The 20,923-nt window shown below is 41.0% G+C and overlaps 1 protein-coding gene across 3 annotated transcripts in view; it reads right to left on the bottom strand.

The window, feature by feature from the left end:
• LOC122798472 (flap endonuclease 1-like) overlaps positions 1 to 20,923 on the bottom strand; it is a 444,201-nt gene that overhangs the window by 347,160 nt on the left and 76,118 nt on the right. For all 3 annotated transcript variants that reach the window (XM_044067423.1, XM_044067425.1, XM_044067424.1), the window contains exon 3: positions 5,650 to 5,752. In XM_044067423.1, the coding sequence (XP_043923358.1) occupies positions 5,650 to 5,752 (103 nt within the window). The remainder of the gene's footprint in view (positions 1 to 5,649; positions 5,753 to 20,923) is intronic.

Genomic DNA, 20,923 nt, shown 5'->3' with positions numbered 1-20,923 from the left:
GAACATCAGCACAAGTTTCTGCAGTCACTAAATAAATGTCTCACTGTAAAGTGCATTACACAGTTGTAATAATTTCTAAGTACGTTCTTGGGGAAAACTAAAATAATTAAGCAATATGAATAATAGAAGTACACTACTGAAACAAGACAAATAAATCAGGAAGAGCAAAATCAATAACAGATTACAAGCACAAATGATCGTAAAGGAAAGCATGTGATAAATACTGCAGGTCAATGAAGTTCAGTATAAATAAATAACATCCAGCAGTTATGCAGAAAAAGGGTAACATGGAAGCAGAAGGAAAGGCAGACGAGAAGTAGTACACTTGGAAGAATTAAAAGAGAGCAGGATAGATCTGAATCAGAAGCTAAAAGAAAAGAAAAAAAATGATAAAGTAGATTTTAGAGCATGAGTAAAACAGGAAACTTGCCAATGATGACCAATATGCCACCTGAGACCAGTTAGGGCAAAATCATTGATAAAGTTGCCAGACTGATGGTTTTGTGATAAGAGTCTACTCACCAAGGCTGCTAAAGCATACGTTCTGTAGCTGACTAGGTCCCATTAGATTTGGCTGGGGGGGGGGGGGTGTGAGGGGACAATTGCATATTCTACTTATAGGGGTAAGTGTGGGTCAGTGTGCTGAATACCTACCCCATAGCAGACTGTGGGTAAAAAACATAGTGGATTAGTAAAATTAACACTGATGGACTGTTGTGCTATGTAGGGGGTATGCCAGTGGCAGGAGTTGCATAGATCCTTATATGAGTACCCACTGCACACTGCTCCTGGAAACATGACAGCATCAAAGAAAAGCCCTTGCTATTTGAAGAATGATAGCTCCAGCCATCCATCAAAAAGTCCATGTCCCAACATCATCACAAGAGGTAACATTTGTGGGGATGCTCAAAGGAAAACTGAGAGCAGCTGCATTCCAGGTAGTGCTTTCAAAATAGCAATGAGGTCAGCCACACTGGCAAGGTAATCAGGCAGCAGCACTGGTGGCATTGGCACTAGAAAGGCACTCCTACTGCAGCATATGATATAGACAGAGTGCTCACACAATGCAACATAGATGGCACCTGTAGGATAATCCTACAACAAGAGAGATGACAGTGACACCTGGAAGGTACACCCACAGTAGCAGTGGTGGTGTTGTCTGGGTACTCCCATAGCAGCAGAGGTGGTACAGTCAAAGTAGTTCCACAACAGCAAGGGCTGGTACTGGTTAGGTATTCTTACAGCAGCTGGGCTGGTACTGGCTGGGTACTCCCACAGCGACAAGGCTGGTACTGGCTAGGTACTCCCACAGCAGCAGGGGTGATAATGGCTGGGAACTTCCACAGCAGCAGGGGTGGTACTGGCTGGGTATTGCCATAGCAGCAGGGGGAGGTGCTGGTAGGGTACTCCCACAGCAAACTGAGTAGATACTGGTTGGGTATTCCCAGAGCAGCAGGGCTAGTACTGGCCAGGTACTTACACAGTAGCAGGGATGATACTGTCTGGATACTCCTACAGCAGCAGGGTGGTGGAGGGTGGGTATTCCCACAACAGCAGGAGTTGTACTGGCTGGGTACTCCCACCACAGCAGTAGGGGGTCGCTGGTTGGGTATTACCACAGCAGCAGGAGTGGTACTGGCTGTGTACTCCCACAGCGGCAGGGGTGGTACTAGCTGGGTACTTCCACATCAGCAGGGGTGGTACTGGCTGGGTACTTCTACAACAGTGGGGGAAGGTGCTGGTTGGATACTTCCACAGCAGCAGGGGTGGGGGCTGGTTGGGTACTCCACAGCAGCAGGGCTGGTACTGACCAGGTACTTCCACAGTATCTGGGCTGATACTGGTTGGATACCCCACAGCAACAGGGGTGGATGCTGGTTGGGTACTCCCACAGTAACAGAGAGGAAAGTAACACTAATAGGAATATTCACAGTACAGCAATGAAAGCAGCAGCTTTGGGAAGGGTACAGCAATAAGGATCTGCCCACTAGCTAGTGTACTTACAAGACACAAAGCATAAATGAAGGCAGGTGGCACTAGCATAAGTCACCATAGTAAAACAGTGACAGCAAAGAAGTTGGCAGGGATTAGGACAGTGGCACTGACAGAGACACATGACAGCAGTCAGGGTAGAAGCACTGACTAGACTACTCCTATAACAAAACCAAGAATGATGGCACTGATTCAGTTCCTCACAGGACAGCACAAAGGGCATACACACTGAAAGGGACATTTACATGAAAACATACCAAAGATGCTGCATTTAGTATTACAAATAAGGGTGGTGAAATCAGGAAGACTACTTCTATGACAGCAGTAAGTGTGGTGACCCCTGGTGGGTGTTTTCCTATGACAGCAACAAAGGTAGGTGACAAGGTATGAGTGCTCAAAAGACAAAGATAAGGACGGAGACACCTGCAGGATACAAATACAACAGTAGGGAAAACACCACCACTGACAGGCAGTATGTAGATAAAAGAAGTGAGGGAGGTTTCACTGGCAGAAGTATTTATATATGTTAAAACTGAGGGCAGTTTTAAAGAAGGGCAAATCATATGACAGCAATGCTACTGGCATTTGTTGCAGTACTCACAGAAAAGCAATTATGTCAATAGCAAAGTTCTCACTTGACAGCAAAATGCAGATACCAGCACAATGACTAATTTGACAGCTGAGAGAAACACAATACCCACAGAAATAGTTTCATGGCAGCAGACATGGTAGTAACAGTTGCAACAACCCTCGTACCACAGGGATGAAACATTACCACCAGCGTGAGTACTCGTGTGATGAAAGGAAGTACAGTGGTTCTGGTGTGATACAAAAAGGAGACAGCAGGAGGCGAAATGACAAGTGTCAGGAATGCTTGCAGATCATCCGTCACTTTCAAAACTCCCCTCATTGTGAAGGGAGGGAGACGAGTAGAAGTTATTCTTGTGACACCAGTAAGTAATGTAAAACTAGCAGTATTACTAACTCAACAGTGTGGGGAGGGGAAGGACAGTCCTAACTGTAATCACTTCACATATGTAAGGGATGTCACTCTAGTACTAAGATTACATCATATGTGGCAATTCAGATTGTAAGATTAAGGCTATGAGCTGCCATTAAGCTTCATCCTGTAGCTTGGGTTTGATTCTCTCAATTTCCACTTGTAATCTGCGTACATGAGCAAGTCACTTAAGTAGATAGTGGTCCCCAGACTTCCCAGAAAGCAGATATTTACATATTACTTATATGGTAAGCAAATAGCAGAAAACAATCAGTAAAAACTGACAACAGTAACAGCGTCAGACATACTAGCCCAACTATACCAGGGTAGGGCAATGACACTAGTAAATATACACAGCGACATGAGTGGCAGGAGTACTTGTATGATTGTAAAGACAGGGATTGCTGGAAGGCAGAGACAGCTTGTAGAGCTGAGGGACTGGTGACTAAACTGGACTGGTAAACATTTCAAAAGTGCATATACAATGGCATCAGCACTCACGTGAATGCTGACAGAACAGCAGTAAGGATAAAACAGTGTACTCACCACTCACAGAGCATCTCTGAGGGCAGCAATCCAGGCAGAAGTGCTCACAGGAAAACCATCAGGGTGGTAACTGTAGTAAAGGTGCTCAGGCAGCAGCAGTGAAAAAACCTGCACTGACAAAAATGCTCAAGAGTCAACAGTGAGGGCAGTAACACTAATAGGACAGCTTAAAATGGGAATCTGTGAAGGGCACTGCAACCATCAGGGTGGTAAATGTAGTAAAGGTGCTCAGGCAGCAGCAGTGAAAAAAACCTGCACTGACAAAAATGCTCGAGTCAACAGTGAGGGCAGTAACACTAATAGGACAGCTTAAAACGGGAATCTGTGAAGGGCACTGCCAGAAGGTTAGCACTGAAGGCAGTGACAGTGCAGCATAATTACATAATAACAACAGTGATGGTACTGCTAGGACTACTCAGACTGCTGCAGTAAGGATAGCAATACAAATCAACCACTAGATAACACTAAGGATATACATATTGACAGGGATGAGTGGAGTACTGCAATGATATTAGCACTCAAATGGCAGCAGAGAGAGTAGTGTCACTGGTACGAGTATTCTTGTGGTAACACTGACTGCAGCATCATTGGTATGAGTCCTCACATACCAGTAAGAGTAGTGTTATTGGATCAGGTACTCTCATGGTAACACTGAATGCAGTATCATTGGTATGAGTACTCATGTGCCACCAACAATGGAAGAAATGGTATGAATGATCACACAGCAGCAAAGACAGCAGTTTCAATGATATGAGTATTGTCACATGGCAGTATGAGTGATAAGAATGGGGTGAGTACTCACACCACAGAAGTGATTGCACGGTTATTGCTATGAGTACTCACAGTAAGGGCAGTATCATTAGTATGAGTAATCACATGGTAGCAATGAAGGCAGTTTCACTGACATAAGGCAGTGTCGAATGGCAGCAATGAGAGCAGTTTCAGTAGTATGAATACTCGCATGGCCGCATCAAGGGATGTATCAATGACATGAGTGATGTCACAGTAATAGCATAGGTGATGACACTGGTGTGAGCATTCACACAGCAGACATGATGATAAGCCTATTGGTATGAGTATTTCATAATAGTGACGGCACTGACACTAAGACTAATACTGCTTAGAGAGCAGTGATGACACAGACAATAGCCAGAATGTACACAGCAGAGTACTGCAGGAAAGGACACTGGAAGAAATGCTCAAGTGAAGGTAGGATCAGAAGCAGAGATATTCCTGTAACACCAGCAATACTGACGTCAGCAGAGGCATTGCTAGGGCCAGTGGCGATTATGACATGTGAAGAAACATTCAAAGATCAGAAGTACCACAAACAGCAACGCTGTTATGTCAGCAGTAGAAAATGCAGCATTCCTAAATTAAACTAAACGAGAGAGAAATGTAATACTGGAGTTGCATAAGACTTCATCTGGTTTGTCGTTTGATGGCCTACAGAAAGGTGTGAAGGTTATATATTTGGATCTCATTTTGGAAGGAAAGGAAAATGGAAGTATTACAACAAGTTTACATAGAAAATGTGTTGATGGTAGTCAATACCTTCATGCTACCAGTTGCCAACCCCCCCCATGTGCTGAAAGTTTTACCATATGAGGAATTATTATGAATATCTAGGTTATGTAGTGAAAAGGACTTGTTGGCACAGGAGATAAAACAAACTATAAATATGTTTTTGAGGAGGGTATGACCCGGGTAATAAACAAGAAGCCCAAACCAAGATATGGAGGGAATTATAGGAAATGAATAGAAAGAGGGGAAGGAATAGGACATATCCAATTTGTGAGTGGAAACTGTTTTTTTTTTTGTTGTGGTGCGTTAAACTAAATGAGAGGTCTGCGAGAGGTGATGGTAGAGAAATCTCCACAAAGCATAAAAGGGGAAAGAATCCTGAAAGGGCACCCATATAACAATGATAAGACTGGTGACGCTGGCAGCTTGCCCACACTAAAAAGACTGTAATACAGGTAGGAGTGCTTATTTTGCACAAGTGAGAATAGTGGCCAAGAAAGGAATGTACTCAGAGATATATTTTAACACCGAAAAAGAAATTACGTCACCATAAGCAACAGGAATGAAAACAATAATGCTATACTAACCAGTTGTAATTTCATCTCAGGTGGTCGCCCATCAAAGACATATACTGGTTTGATTTTATTTTCAAGCAGGTGTACTGTTCGGTAAAAGAATCCCATTATGTCACTAAAAAAAGAAAAAAAAACAAGAACATTTCCCACTTACATCTTGTATAGAAGCATGAATAAACATTATTTTGTGAAATAGTGAAAACATATAAATATACTGTATGGTGTCTAGATAATGTATGCACACCTGTCAAGACCAACCATGTGCCACTAGCACAAATCCCATGAGGGTCTTCCCATCTTTAAAGGGGCACTCAACTTCATCTAGCTCATCAGCCATCTTGTTCCTTTTCTACAGTTTTGCACATTTTTACATAAAAAATCAGGCAACAGAACAGTTCACTTCTCTACATCTTCTCAAAACAACAGTTTCCTTATTCCTGTTCCAGATCTGTCTCCTTCAAAATCCATCATGTACCACGCAGTTCATCAACTTTGCCCCATGTATAATATGCCTTTGCCAAAGTCAGAAGGTTAGCACTGTACTTCATCACTCATCTTCTCCTCTAAATTATTAGCATGCCATCATCCTTCAGATACAACCCCCCCCCCCCGTAACTGCAGCAGTCATCTGTGTGAAATCCCACCAAGACACTGCAGAAGGGTAGTATCATCTCCCTGTGCAGTGGTCCTACAACCAAAGTGTTGCATCTCTGCAACTCATTAGCCTTTTCTACTTCCATCTACAATGGGTCACTAAATACAGTTTTCCTGTAATGACCAACCCTTAATCTTTTTCTTCCTTGGAGACTACTACTTGTATCCATCCAAAAAACTGGGCTTCCTTGGATTCATGGCTTAGACTATCAGAGCTCACCAGATATGAGTACTGAACACCATATTACATTTCCTGAGACCACCGAGTTCATTTAGGTCTTTCTACAGTTGTCTGTTTCCTCTTTGTACTTTGCTGGTCTAGTGTTGGTATAATCTGTGCAATGAATTAACCTGTTACTCACCCTCTACGCAATACCTAAAAAAGTTCCCAAACAGGACTGACTGCAGCACCAAACCATGTATTATCAATCTTATCATTGATCCAATAGTTAACATTTTTCCTTTCTTCCGAAGGCAACTCACACTGCCCTTTCCAACTGGTGAACTACACTCCCCCCTTCCCCAGTAACACAATCCTCTGGTCACCTTTTCCTGCATTCCCAGTATAACTGATCTTTTACTCTTCTAGCTAGTTCCATCTTCAGATCTGACATATCTTGAGAGATGACCTTAACTGCCTACCTCCTGGTCACTTCTTATACCTTTTTCTTATTCGCCTGGCATCTCATCCTTCATATACCACCCCCCATAACTCCTTGAACTTAGCTTTTAGACCCACTGTTTTTTCTTGTCTTGCTGTAATTTCTTTTTCTCCAAACAATGACACTCACTGCCTATATCAATCCTTCCTTAATACAGATCCTCAGTTCTTCCACTGGTGTTACTTCCTAACATCTCAGTATTCCCCTTCACTGAGTTTCCCAAAAGATGGAATTCCACTCTACTGTAGTCCAACACCACCAACGTAGTTGTTCTTTTCCCATTCCTGACCCAGAGATCAAATGCCTTGGAGTGGCAGTTACTACTGCCTACTGACTCTTACATATCCCCCGTTCACTATGTTTTTGTGAACAAGCTGCATTGTCAGCATTTCTCATTTTTGCTTGAAACCACCTCAACATGCATTACATTTTCTGCTATCATTCTCCTTACCCCAGAAGTAGATGCATCTTAATGTGATGCTGGAAAACTAGGATTCTCCACTACTTCATCTTTTCTGGGGGGGGGGGGGGTTGTTTTATTTTGTTTTTTTTACCACATTTTATTTCCTCTTTCTGAGTCTAACATCATTCCCTCCATTACTCTTGTACTCTGTGGTCCACATACTGCAGACAGACAAAAGAGGTGTCTTCCCTGCCTCTAATGCTTTCAAAATCAAAGTCTTCCAGATTACTTTCCAGCCTTTTAACCATTTTACTTAGAAACAAAAGAAATCCTTGCCAGATGACATCAAATTTACTTTTCATCTCTAACAACAGAATGGTTAATGACTGATACCTATTTAGCAATGGTTGTGCACTTTACAAATTAATATTTCTGTGAGTAATTCTATGGCTGAATTGTGTAAAGCTTGCTTTATTACTACAGGCTGTACTGTACTTTAGTCTTTTAAGAAAAAAACTAGTTTCTATTCAGTGTAACATTATTTTACTTTTTTTTAGATATAGGTTAATGTACACTTAAGACTCTCCTACACAAGTTTGCTTTTTGCCTTAGTCAGACTACCTGGTTAACAATGTTTATAAATAACAAAAAAGTTTAAATATTTCTAATTTTCATTTTCAGAAGAACCTAGTGGTAGAAAACAATGCATTTAGCAATTATATGGCAAGTTGGAAACCCCAACTGACCTGTGGGAAATGCAGGCTGCCCACTCAAACCCCTGTTCTTTTAAAATTCGTCATACAGGATAACTACAGAAAGCAACAGAAGGTAGACCACAGTGTCTGATGGGCAACAGGTGATGGGAAGCCATGGGGCTGAGGAGGAAAGGATGATAACTGTGCAAAGAAGGGGGTAGCCAAAAACCTGGTTCTCATAGGTACAGAGGAAGAGCTGCTCTAAGTCCAGTTTGAACTGATAATGTACGAAGAAGGACAGGTCACTGTCACTCTGTACATTTATGCAGAACAAGCTGAACATGGGCACTGAGAAAGTTAATACTATGTCATGAATGGAAGCTGTATCAACAGGGTACCCAACACAGCAGCTAATGTTCTCTCATCTACATTCTGGTGGCCTTCAGGTCATGAATGGAAGGCTTCTATGAAAAGGGCTATCATCAGTTTAGTAAGCTGATGCACTGGTCAGAAGGTAGCAGGTTCCCCCACCCCCAACCTAGCCGCACAAATCTGGTCATAGAAACCTTATAAGTCTCTAAGAGTGCCTGGTAGGATTGTTGTTAGTCAACAGCCACATGCAGGCGCCTAACTGTACAATATCACTGGGACAGGCAGTCCTGTATATGGTACTACACATCTGTAGAATATAAAACAATTAATAATGTTTTACAAGTGACAGAACGTTATTTTTAGCTTTATCAATCTGAATTATTTTTAATCTAAGTGTGTTGACAAATCAGTGAGAGTTCGTCATTCCCTGTTAAAAAACTCAGTCTTGCGAGCATAGTCAGCAGCCAGATTGTGCAACCCAGTGAACACCGTTTCTGTGGGTTATTGAATTTGAGTGCTGTTTCTGGTGCCTATAGACTAAGTCATGTAACTGGTATTTAGTGAGTTTATTGCACTACAGTACAGTGTAAATTACTAGCCAGCTGCAGCTGATCGGATTACATACTGATGATGCTTAAATATGTACCAGTATAAATTAATTAGTCTCATTTTCAGCCCTGTGTACTCTAACATTGATCTGATGCTGCCAAACAAACCTATGAACACATTTACATTTATTTATTTTACATTTGTTAACCGGGCTAGTCTAACTGGATATATTTCCATTTTCAGTAGAGGCCCGGGGAGAAAAGCTCCGGCAATTATAGAATTACAACATTAAAAATTAAAAATTAAAATTTAAAGAATTAAAAGTAGAAATTAACAGAAAAGATTTTAATAAAAATACAACAAGGACTTGTGCTTAGAGATAGAAAGTATGCTGTACAACCAGTAAGATAGAGAAAGAAGTTAGTTAATTAAGTGTAATTAATCTACTAGAGAGAGTTTGTTGGCATATAAATTTGGGAGTATCAGTTAGTCTATTTTACAAGGAATTAGTATGTAACAAATGCATTAGGAGTGTTAGTAATTTAAGTGAGAATAGTAGGAATTCGAAATGTAGGGAGCTATACTTAGTAAAGGGAAATGGTTAGTCAGGCTTGCTACAGGGGCATAACCAGTGTGTTTGAGGGTGTTTTTTGAGGTTATGTTTAAAGAGAGGCAAGGAAGAAAGTAATGTTAGTTCATCGGGCAGTAGGTTCCAGTTTTTTCCCACTGTGTTACAAAAAAGAGAGTCTCCAGCCAGGTTATTAGACTTGCCTATGCAAGCAAGCAGTTTCTTAGAGGAGCGCAGGGAATTCAGATTTTTGAAAGGCTGGATGAGATTGGAAAGAATAGGAGTGCTGTTGGGTTGGTAGAAAATCTTGTGGACAATGGTGAGTTGGGGTAGTATCAGTTGGTTTTGAAGTTCAAGCCAGCCTAGTTGCCTTAGATTCAGATAGTGGTGAGTTCTAAAGGTGTTGCCAGTGGCAAATCTGGCAATGGAATTATAGGAATTTGCTAGCTTGGTAAGATTATTTTTCTTTAGGTTAATATATATGGGTGAAGCGTACAGAAGTGTAGAGATTAAGTGTGAGTGAGCAATTGTTGTTCTGGCTATAGGAGTTAGGAAAGGTTTGATCTTATATAAGGAGCCTATTTTTCTGTTGACAGTTTTAATAGTATTATTTATGTGGCTATCAAAAGTCAGGTTATTGTCAATAGTTATTCCTAGCAGTTTAGTGGTTGTGTCAGGGAGTATAATAGTGCCATTATTGGAAAAAACAGAGAAGTTTATGTGTGCGGACTTGTTTGTGGGTGTAAAGAGAAGGAGCTTAGTTTTTTTAGCATTAAGAAGGAGGCATCTATTTGTAAACCATGTTTCTACTATGTTAAATACTTTCTGGGTTAGAGAATGTAGTTCTGAGGGGGAGTTGGCTGTGCATACTAGCGTAGAATCATCTGCGTATTGTATGCAGGTGGCTTGGGGGATTGCTGTGTGGAGTTCATTGGTAAATAGTGAAAAGAGAAGTGGTCCTAGAATAGAGCCTTGAGGGACTCCGAGGGTAACTGGCTGAAGGGATGATATGTTGTTTTGCCAGAGAACTGCTTGTTGCCTATTGCTCCGATAAGACCTAAACCATTTAATAGTCTGACAGTCAAAGCAGAGGGACTTTAGAATGTTGATGAGAAGGGCATGGTTGACCATGTCAAAAGCTTTTGAGAGGTCGATAAAGAGAGGAGATGAGAGGTTATTGTTATTGCAGTTTCTATTAATGGTATCTATAAAAGATAGCAGGGCAGTTGTGGTACTGTGTGATGGCCTAAAGCCATGTTGACAGTTAGCTAGAATGTTGTGTTGAGATAAATGATGTAGTAGTTGTTGGTGCATGCATTTTTCCATTATTTTGGCTAAAGGAGATAATAGTGCTATTGGCCTGTAATTAGAGTAATCATTTGAAATGCCACCTTTATGTAGGGGAATAATATGGGAGATTTTCCAAATGTCTGGAATGGTTCCTTCTGTAAAGGTTCTGTTAATGAGGATGGATACAGGGTATGCAATTACCTTAGCTGCTTTTTGCAAGTATTCTGATGGTATTTGGTCAGCAGAAGGTGTGCAGGGCTTAAGTTTCTGGATGAGTTTACAGATGAGAGTAGTAGAGATAGGTTGCAGTTTAAATGTTGGTAGTGGAGGTAATGTTGTGGCGTGAAGGCTTGAGTTGTCTGGGATTAGCTGACTGGCTAGTGTTTGTATGGTCTCTGTGAAGAAAGTATTAAATGTATTGGCTGTTTGTAGGGGGGTATTAGGATCTGCCTCAAGAGGGGTAGGTGTATGAGAGTGTCCAGGGGACAGGAGTTTGTTTATACTAGACCAAAATTTTTGGGGATTGTTTTGATGGGTTTGTTGTAGTTTACAGTAATAGTTCTTTTTATCTGTAAGTATTGCCTTTTTTGTATTATTTCTTAGTTGCCTAAAGTTTTGTTGATCAGAGATAGTTTTGTTAGCCCTCCATTTAGCCCAAGATTTGTTCCTTAGTAGAATTTTTTGCCTGGTTTCTTTGGAAAGCCAGGGGGCTGGTTTGGATTTCATTCGGATCGACCGTTTAGGTGCATGTTTATCAAGAATGGATAAAAAAGTAGAGTTTAGATATTTTATAGCCTCTTCAAGTGGTAGAGTTTTTAAAGGGTACCAGTTACAGGCACTAAGTTAATTTTGGAATGATTCTGGGCTAAAGTGTTTATTGGACCGTGCAATCCTAAAAGTGGGGGGTTTAGGCAGGTCATGTTTTTGTCTTATGATGTAGGTCAACATATGATCACTTAAATCATCTGGGAGAGTGCCTACCTTATAAGCTTGCTCCTGTCTATTTATAAGTATCCAGTCTAAGGAAGTCTCTTTTTTGTTTGGTTTGTTAATTCTGGTCGTGGAGGTGATAGTTTAATTAAAGCCATGCAGGTTAATGTGAGAGGTGGGGTTATCTGTATTGACTTTTTTCCAGTCAGTATTAAAATCACCTAGTATTACTGTTTCTTGGGGGTAAGTTGAGGATGCCCAGTTTAATATAGCTTCAATTGTGCTGATGTTATTACCGGGAGGTAGGTAGATACAGATGAGGTATAAAGCTTTGTTAGGGTTGATTTGAAGTTTGGTGACTAGGACTTTGGCATTACTATCTTGAGGAGGGTTATATGGGAGTGTGGAGATGTGAAATCCATCTTTAAATATAACAGCTAAACCCCCTCCCTTACGTTTTATTCGGTCTTCTCTAATGATATTGTAGCCTTGGGGGATAATTTCGTTGTCTTTGGTTTCTGGTTTCAACCAAGTTTCTGTCAGGCAAAAGATATCAAAGGAGTGAATATCTAGAAGAGCATGGAGATGAGCTACTTTATTGTTAAAGCTCTTAATTGATGGCAAGTGTGTACCCAAGAAGACTGAATGCTGTAATTAAATCAAAATGTGCTTCAATAAAGTATTAGTTTAAGGGTGTGCACACACAACAAAATATTAGTTTAAGGGTGTGCACACTTATGCAACCAGTGTATTGTACATTTTTTATTTTTTTACATTTTTTCCCCCCTAACATATTTGTTTGTTTTTCAACAGAATTGTACAGGTTATAGGGCACATTAAAGGTGGGAAAAGATTTGAACTGATTTATTGCGGTCTCATTTTTTATATCACAAAAAAATGGCATTTTAACAGGGATGTGTAATCTTTTTATATCCAGTGTGTGTGTGTGTGTGTGTGTGTGTGTGTGTGTGTGTATCTATACAACATGTTCAGTCAAAGAGAAAAATCAAAGCACGGCATTACATTGAAAGTGCTGTTCAGCAAAACTCCTCACGTGGGTGGGGATGCACACACCCCAGTAATTATATATACCAGCTCTGAGATCGCACTACAGAGGGGAAAGGGCACATTTCCTGATCCCTACTGTAATGTGATCTTACTCGAAAAGCTCAATGAAGCATGCCATTCAATGCTTTTTTCATTCAACGACTGAGCATAGACCCATAAAGGTACAGATACACTTTATGAATGGGTTTCTCATTTTGAGTGGTCTTTCTCCTTTTCTTAGAGATGACCTGTAAGAAAAGCTCTAGGTAGGTATGAGGAGCCTCACAAGACACTGGTGGGTGGTCTTCAGATGAAGTCTATACCAATAAATGATGCAGTCTCCTCAGTGTAACTGCAAGTTGCAGAAATAAAGACAGTGACTGTTGCTTGTGCATATGCACTTCATAGCTCTTTGGAGTACTTGCTCTTCTTAGAGCACATGGGTGTGGTATTCAGTGGGGTAACATTTACAGATTCCATACTCCCACTAATTTACTTCAGTGCTCATTTGGGGAATGATGGACGTGCACAGAGAGGTGTGAATGGAAGACACAGCTTGTCAGAGTCAAACGAGTTTGAGAATTGTTCTTGGACTTCTGTGTTAGTCACAGATTGTCCATGACAAAAGCCATGTTCAAACAGGATGCTTGCACCTGTACTTGGTACAAGAGCACCTTTGGCACAAAGTCACTGATTAACTTTGTAGTCATGGCAGCAGATCTGAGGCCATGTGTTTTGGATGCTAAGGTCAAGAGAGGGGCTGAGCTATTAAATGACCACCATTTGCTGGTGAGATGCATTATACAGTCAGGACAGTATCTGTCAGACTTAGGGAAACCATGTGGGTATTGAGGATGCTCTAGGAATGTCTGTCTGATGTTTCCATTTGGGATAAGTTCATCTACTACCTTAAGGACAGCTTCCTTGAAGTACCTGGGGATTTCAGAAATGTAGAGTCTGAATGAACTTAATTCAGTACCTCAATAACTGAGGTGGCAGCAAGGAGCTAAGGCCAAAATGTGGACAGTACTTTTCAACTTAGGACCTACTGGTGACAATAGCAGTGAGGGAAATTGACATATTAAAGAAAAAGACATCCCATGCAATGCTAGTGGGGGGGTTTCCAGATTTCACTGAGAGGTAGTGACAGGCTAGGAAGGCAGTGGTTGTGGCAGCCAATAAGGCAAAGACTGGGTTTGGGACGACTTTGACAGGGTCATGGAGACTTTCAGATAATCTCAAGGGGGTTCTGGTAAAGCATCTGGGAACTTAATGGGGGAAAAAAGATATTGCCCAGGATCCTCACAGTAACGGTACAGAAACAATGACCTCAACAGTGGGCCAATGCTGAGAGGTGGAAGGAACACTTTGAGGAACATCTGAATCTGGTAAACACACCCTCCTCTGAACAGGCAGTTCCAGAAGCAGTGGCAGAATTAGTTCCATTTCAGTAGATAAGGTCATTATGACAGTTAAACAATACAGATATGATATGGCTGCAAATCTGAAGGAGATATAGCCAGAAATACAGGACAGTGTTGGGATTTTGTGCCTAACAAACCTTTTTCTATGTTGTGAGGAAAACTAGGGCAGTGCCTCAAAACTGGCAAACTGGGGTAGCAGTCCCCATTTTCATATAGGGATCTCATTCCTCAGCCTCTCTTGATAAACACAAGCCAGGGTGCTGGAAAGGAGATTTCCTGTAACACTTGAGCCACTCATTTAGAGGGGGCAATATGGATTCCTCCCCAGCCAAAGAGCAATGGACCATCTCTTTGTTCAAAAAACAGACATTGGAGCTGTCATGGGACCATAACACTGCTGTCTATATGTGTTTTGTGTGGACTTGCCCAGGAATGTCTTGTGAGGGGTGTTACAAAAGTACAGGGTCCCAGTGCCTTTGCTGCATGTCAATCAGTCCCTGCATTTGAAAGCTGTATCCTCAGTCTTACCATGAAGATGAACACATTTAAGAGAGGTGTGGGACTCTACTACAGGTATTCTTGTTTCCGCTCCTGTTTGTGATGTCCATATGCAGGATATTAAGTTTCTGCCAAGATTTGGACAGTATCTGGTTTGGAGATATGAGGATGGCATCTTTATTGTTTGCAAATGATGTTGTGCCGAGTGTGAAGGAGGTGGAATAAACACAGGCATCGCCAAAACAGAGGTCATGGTTCTCTCCCAAAAAAAGAATCGCAATGGATTGTTCTCCACAGGTGACAAGGGAGCAACTAATTAAAGTGAAGGAATTTATGTATCTCAGACTGCTGTTCACAATAACGTTAGACATGATCAAGAGAATGACCAGCAAAGAGGAGCAGTGGTGAAAGTACTGCAGTCACTACACCAAAGTCTGTTGGTGAAGTCAGAACATAAGAGGACAAAACTGTCAATTTGCTGGCCAGTCTATGTCCCCATCCTCATCTACAGATAGAAGCTCTGGGTCATCCACTGTCAATTGCTTTGGGTAGTGATTGAAAGGATGGCAACATGGATACAAGTGGCAGCAATTAGTTTCTTTGACAGGGTAACTGCATTTATTCTCCTTAATACAGTGGTGAACTCAGTAATGTGGGAGGAAAACAGAGCACAGTCACTGCTCCTCTGTGATGACAGGAGTCAGTTGACATGGTCTAGGGGATCTAGTGACGATGCCCCCGGGCTTTTCCTATGGAAGGTGTACCGGGTACAGCCTAGTAGAAGGAAGCCCTGTGGCAGAAACAGGATAAGTTGAAGGGATTGTATCTCTCAGCTCATATGGAAATGCCTTGTAATCCCAAAGAATGAGCATTAGATTTTTGAAGAGGATACGGAGCCTGGGCTGCTATGCTCTGCTTGCTCCCACCATGACCCTCATCAGGACAAGTGTTTTAGAAAATGTACAAATTAATGGATGTGTACATATGCAGTGCACGGGTGCATATATTTGTGTGTCTGTAAACTACTTCAACATGCATAATCAGTTTTTCATACATGGTTCTTATGACAGCATTACTTATTCTTTGGTTAAGGCAGACAATTTTTATTTTCTGTACCTCAGCAAACATGACTTTCTTAGGAATAAATTCTGAATATGAGTTAGAAAACAGAAATATGAATCACCATGAAAGTACAAATAGAAAAAGACTCCTTTTAGGGAGCATAACTGTGGAAGGTCAAAGCTCATGTGAATTCTACATAAAGAAAAAGGAGAAAAACAAACTCTTTAACAAACTTTCATATTTTCACTCTTTCTCTCCTGGAGAGATATCGCCAGTGGAAGCAACCTGAAGTTCACTTAAGTAGCTGCCAGTTATTGCTTGTTCTTTGTCCTCATTTACACAAGAGATGTATTTTTGTTATGTTTTTTGGCTAAACCCATCTACCACCATTCCACCTCAGAATGAAATGGGGGTGCCATCTGTGAGTCATACCCAGTAATTCTGCACAATGTCCAGTTCTCATTTCTCAATTCAAGCCATTCTTTGGATATAACAAGAAATGTTTCATTTTTCCTGACTGCATGAAACTTCGTTACAATAATTTCTCTTATTCACTATAATTAAATTACTCAGAATGGATTCACTGCTCATAATTATTACCAGTAGAGTGAAATTCTTGCATTCTCCTCTTGTACAAATAACCACAACTGCACACCCTTACTTTAACAATTATTCCTGCAATAATGAGGTCACAAATGGTCAAATTCATCACACAGGGAACTCCGGCATCAAGAACTGCAAAAAAGGTGAGCTAAAGATGTTTTCTTGACCACACATGAACAAGGACGTGGAGACAGTTTTCCTATGTTATGAGGCATGCCAGATACACAGATACCAAGAGCCAGTCAGTGCTGGTTGTTTCAAAACTTGAATGACCACAGAGGTAGGTAGGAGCATATTGACTTCACTTATTAAGAAAAGACTACTTTTATTACACACCATCAATCAAATATTCAGAATCTGCCCTTTTAACAGAAACAACAGTACAGCAAGTGATTGCATTCATTAAACCTTCTTTTGCTGGCAAGAAATTCCAGTAGTTCTGTGTGACAATGCAGCACAGTTCAGTTGCTAAAATCTTATCCTACCAGATTGATTTTCAAGCATTTAGTGGGCAGAGGAAACTAAATAAAAGTTGTTAAAACACGTGGAGATCTTCCTGTCTAGAGAGCACCACCTTTGAAATATGGACCTCCCTCATAAGTCATAGACTACAAATCAGAGAACTGCCATCTATGCAGTTGCAGGAAGAGTGACAGACATTGTTAAGGAGACAATAATTCCAAACAATCTTAACATGAAATTGCTAAGGCCTTACTCTCTCCTGCACAAGATATGTGTTAAGAGTAAGTGGAAACTGGAGCATGGATTGCAAAGGTTATGACACCATACCTGGATGACATGAAATCCAAATGGAGTACGGTAATACTATGCAAAGGACACAAGTTATTTACCTAAGGTTTCACCTGCTGAACCCAGGAAAATGACAGTAGTCCTGGTAATCTGCTTGCTCGCAGTTAGGTGATAAAGAACAATGCTTCAACTAAAAGGTGTTACAATGAAAGTGACCATGCCATTGTTAAATTAAGATCTAGCAGTTGGCAAAGTGGTTAAAGTTGCAAGCTGTAGATCCTATGATGCAAGATTTGATCCCCTCAGCCCTCATGTGTCTCTTGTGTGACCTTGAGCAAGTCACTTAACCTCACATTACTCCAGGGTGACCCTCAAAAAAGGGAATGTGTGTCCAGTGTGCCTGCCTTGTTAACAAACAGGAATATTATTATGATTAGGATTATTAAACGACAGCACATAGCAAACATAATAAAAGGGTTCTTGTTAAGCTTAAAAGACTAAGAGAAGAAAGTTAACTAAATGCACTGCGTGTCTACGACTTACACCTCTCAACCTCTAAAAATGCAAAAATCTGAACAAAGCTAAAAATGCATTTTCTGAAGCACATGAAGTCAAACTCAAATGTGTGTCATTATTTAGTTACTTGACTTCAATCCTCAATGATTTGCCAAAATACCACAAAAATCTGGACAAACAGAATAATGCCTGCACATTCTAAATTTTTCTGAATAAATGACTTTGCTATAAACAACACATTTAATGTTTAAGCTTTAGTTTACAGAGGAACTTAAAGTAACTTGCCCATGTATTTCATCCTTATATATTTTGGCCATTATTAAGTGAAAAGCTTTGCAAACTTTTTATTAAACCAACAAAATAAATTTTCAGTATCTGTTGATGTCATCACCCTAGGGCTGGCAAGAGATACAGCCATGGACTTTAATGCATTCCTGTGTATGCATGAAGGTATCGTGATTAAGCCACAATGAAACAAAAAATAGTACATGTGGTCTGCATTTCAAGGGTAATTGGCTTGAATGGGACAAGGCAGTCCACACAACCAGCTAGCAGATGTGATGAGAACATCAGCTCGATTAGCTCTGTCGATGTTAATATGTTACAATCTATGGATGCATCGTGATGCATCCCCCCACATTATCATTACCCTTATGTTATAGATGGTAAAATTCACGCATTAATTTCAATGACATCAATACTGCAAAAATACAACTTTAGAGAGAGAGAGAAACTCCATTTTTTTGTAAATTCTTTATAGTGTATATGTATACAGTGATCCCTTGGTACTCGGCCTTGAAACTCACCAAATTTGGTATTCACATTTTGACTAGAAAAAAATCATCTTGGTACTTGTTGTTTCCTTGGTACTCATCATGCTTTCTAGAACTGATCCGCTGCATAATTTTTTGTGTTTGCTTGCTATTCTTTGTGCAAATAAGTACAGTACTGTACAATCATAGGTTCTAAAGAAGGCTAGTGATAACAGCCAACAGAAAAGAAAATTAGTTAGAACCACGACAGAGCAGAAAAAAGAGATAACAGGGAAATATGACAGTGGTATCTGCATGTCTGATCTCGCTATACAATACCAAATATCAAGAACAACCATCTCCACCATTGTGAAAAACAAAGAGGCCATCAAAACAGCTGATGTTGCTAAAGGAGTGAAAGCTGTGACCAAACAAAGATCATAGACACTAGAGGAAGTGGAAAAAAGTGTTGATGATTTGTTGGGTGACAAGATCAATTAAGTCATCCGCCGGGGTGTGGTAACCCAAGACATAGATAGGTTGGACATGAAGGCTTCTATGGAACACTGACTCCTCCTAAGAAGGGGGTTTGGAGGACCAACCACCTTTTTGGTGAATGATCTCTTGAATGTCTCCAAAGAAGTCATCTGGTGGTGACCTGGGGACCCTTCCCCTTCATCAAAATCAGCGTCTTCAGTAATAGATTCCTGGGATAAATCTAAGTGTCTCTTTTTACACAGCCTCTTCTGGGGAACCTCTTCAGTGGGATGATCTGGAGAGGTATCAGACGAGATGGGAAGTTCCTGGACTGGAACTGCCTGGAAGCTCATACAGGCTTACTCTCCCTGTGGAATAGGCAGATGAGGCTCAGAGGCTGGATCTGAAGGGAGGATGGGGTTAGGATCCGAAGTAGTAAGAGTCAAGAGTATTCTCAGATGAGAAAATACCCTCTCCACCACCATAAAGGCCAAGGGACCAGGAGAAGCTGAGGCCAACCTCAATGGAGCCAGAACTCTGGGTGCTGTCAAGCCCCAACCCTGCCTGGATCTCTGCTCTGCTCTTTTGTCCAGCAACAAAGCTCCAAGGGGAAGCGATGGCTCCAAAACTTTTAGAGTTGAGGACATCCCTCCAGATCCAACACAGATGCTTTGATTCTTAGACTCCAGATCCAACACAGATGCTTTGGTTCTTAGACTCATCCTGCTCAAGTGGGGTCGGAGTAGAAAGAGTCAGGGATAAGGTCAGGGTCAAAGATGAAGCTATCTTCAGATCCGAAATTTAGAATCTCAGCTCTGATGGCTCCGAAATTGCTGGTCAGACTGGAGAGAGAGAGTGATAATGGGATAGGAAGCAGGTTGAAGGCTCATAAATACAATGGGAGATGGACACTGTAGAACCCCAATCTGGATCTGAGAGTGAGAAATTTCCTCATTGTTCTATCCACATCAGTTTTGGAGAGATTTCAGGAGGAACTGATGGATGACAATGTGGAAGGCAACATCCTAGGAGTTTTCTGCAAAAATGTGATCAGAGCCATGGAGAGATCAGCTACAGAGAGAACTGAGGGTGATTTAGAAGTAGATGGAGTTGGATCAGAGGAAGTCAGATCCAAATATTTAGGAAGTTTGGCCAGCAGCTCTGATATCGTCTGGGTTTTGGAGACTGAGCAGGAGAGCATTTCCTATGCTCCCTGGGCTCTGAAGAAGATTTTGATTTCTTGGAGGGGTTTGAGCCCCTGATGCTGAAACAGAGAAAAAAGAAGCTGAAGCAGGAAGAAGGCCCTTTAGAACAAGCTTATTTCTTCTATCTCTGATGGCCCTGGCATTAAACCTGCACAAATCTGACAGAGGAAATCCAAGTGACTTGGGCCTAGACAATAAATACCACTTCCTGTGGGCATAAGAATTGGTTATCTTATGCACACAAGAAATGCAGTTATTAAAACCAGTTGACTTCTCTGCCATGGTAAGAAAAAAAGGAAAAGGGGAGAAGGCCAAGAACAGATAAGGAAAGAAGTTTTGTTGTTGTTTTTTTTTGGAAAGATAGAAAAAAAAGGTTACCAACAAAGGTAACTACAACACAACCTGAGAAAATGCGTAGGAAAGGGTGAGAGATCACCAACAATGGTAACAGAGACATAACCAAAAGGGAAGAAATAAGAGCAGAACTAATGGCTCTACAAAAAGGTAAAGGGAAAATATAGGTAAAGAGGAATAAAGAAGGCAATAAACTCTATTCTTTACTCACAGAAATTAAAGAAAGCTATCCCACAGCTTGAGAAAGTGTGATCCATATCTGAACCATTTGAGCTGCAAATGAGATCTGAGGTAATACAGTAGTAAGGTGCATTATGGGTAAGGGGAGGAGTTCGAGAGTTGGATCCAGAGTCTGGAAGAAAAGCGGCCGAGTCAGATCCAATACCCATTCACTGAGGAACGAATGAAAATGACAACATCAGATCACATGTTCCATTTACCTATTTCTTTCCCATCACATCTGCAATGTTTGCTA

The sequence above is a fragment of the Protopterus annectens genome, chromosome 3.part1 (genome assembly GCF_019279795.1).
Source record: "Protopterus annectens isolate FY-2018-M chromosome 3.part1, PAN1.0, whole genome shotgun sequence".
Classification (NCBI taxonomy): Eukaryota; Metazoa; Chordata; order Ceratodontiformes; family Protopteridae; genus Protopterus; species Protopterus annectens.
Note: the sequence above shows the minus strand (reverse complement) of the source record. Positions and strands in the feature narration are given on the sequence as shown.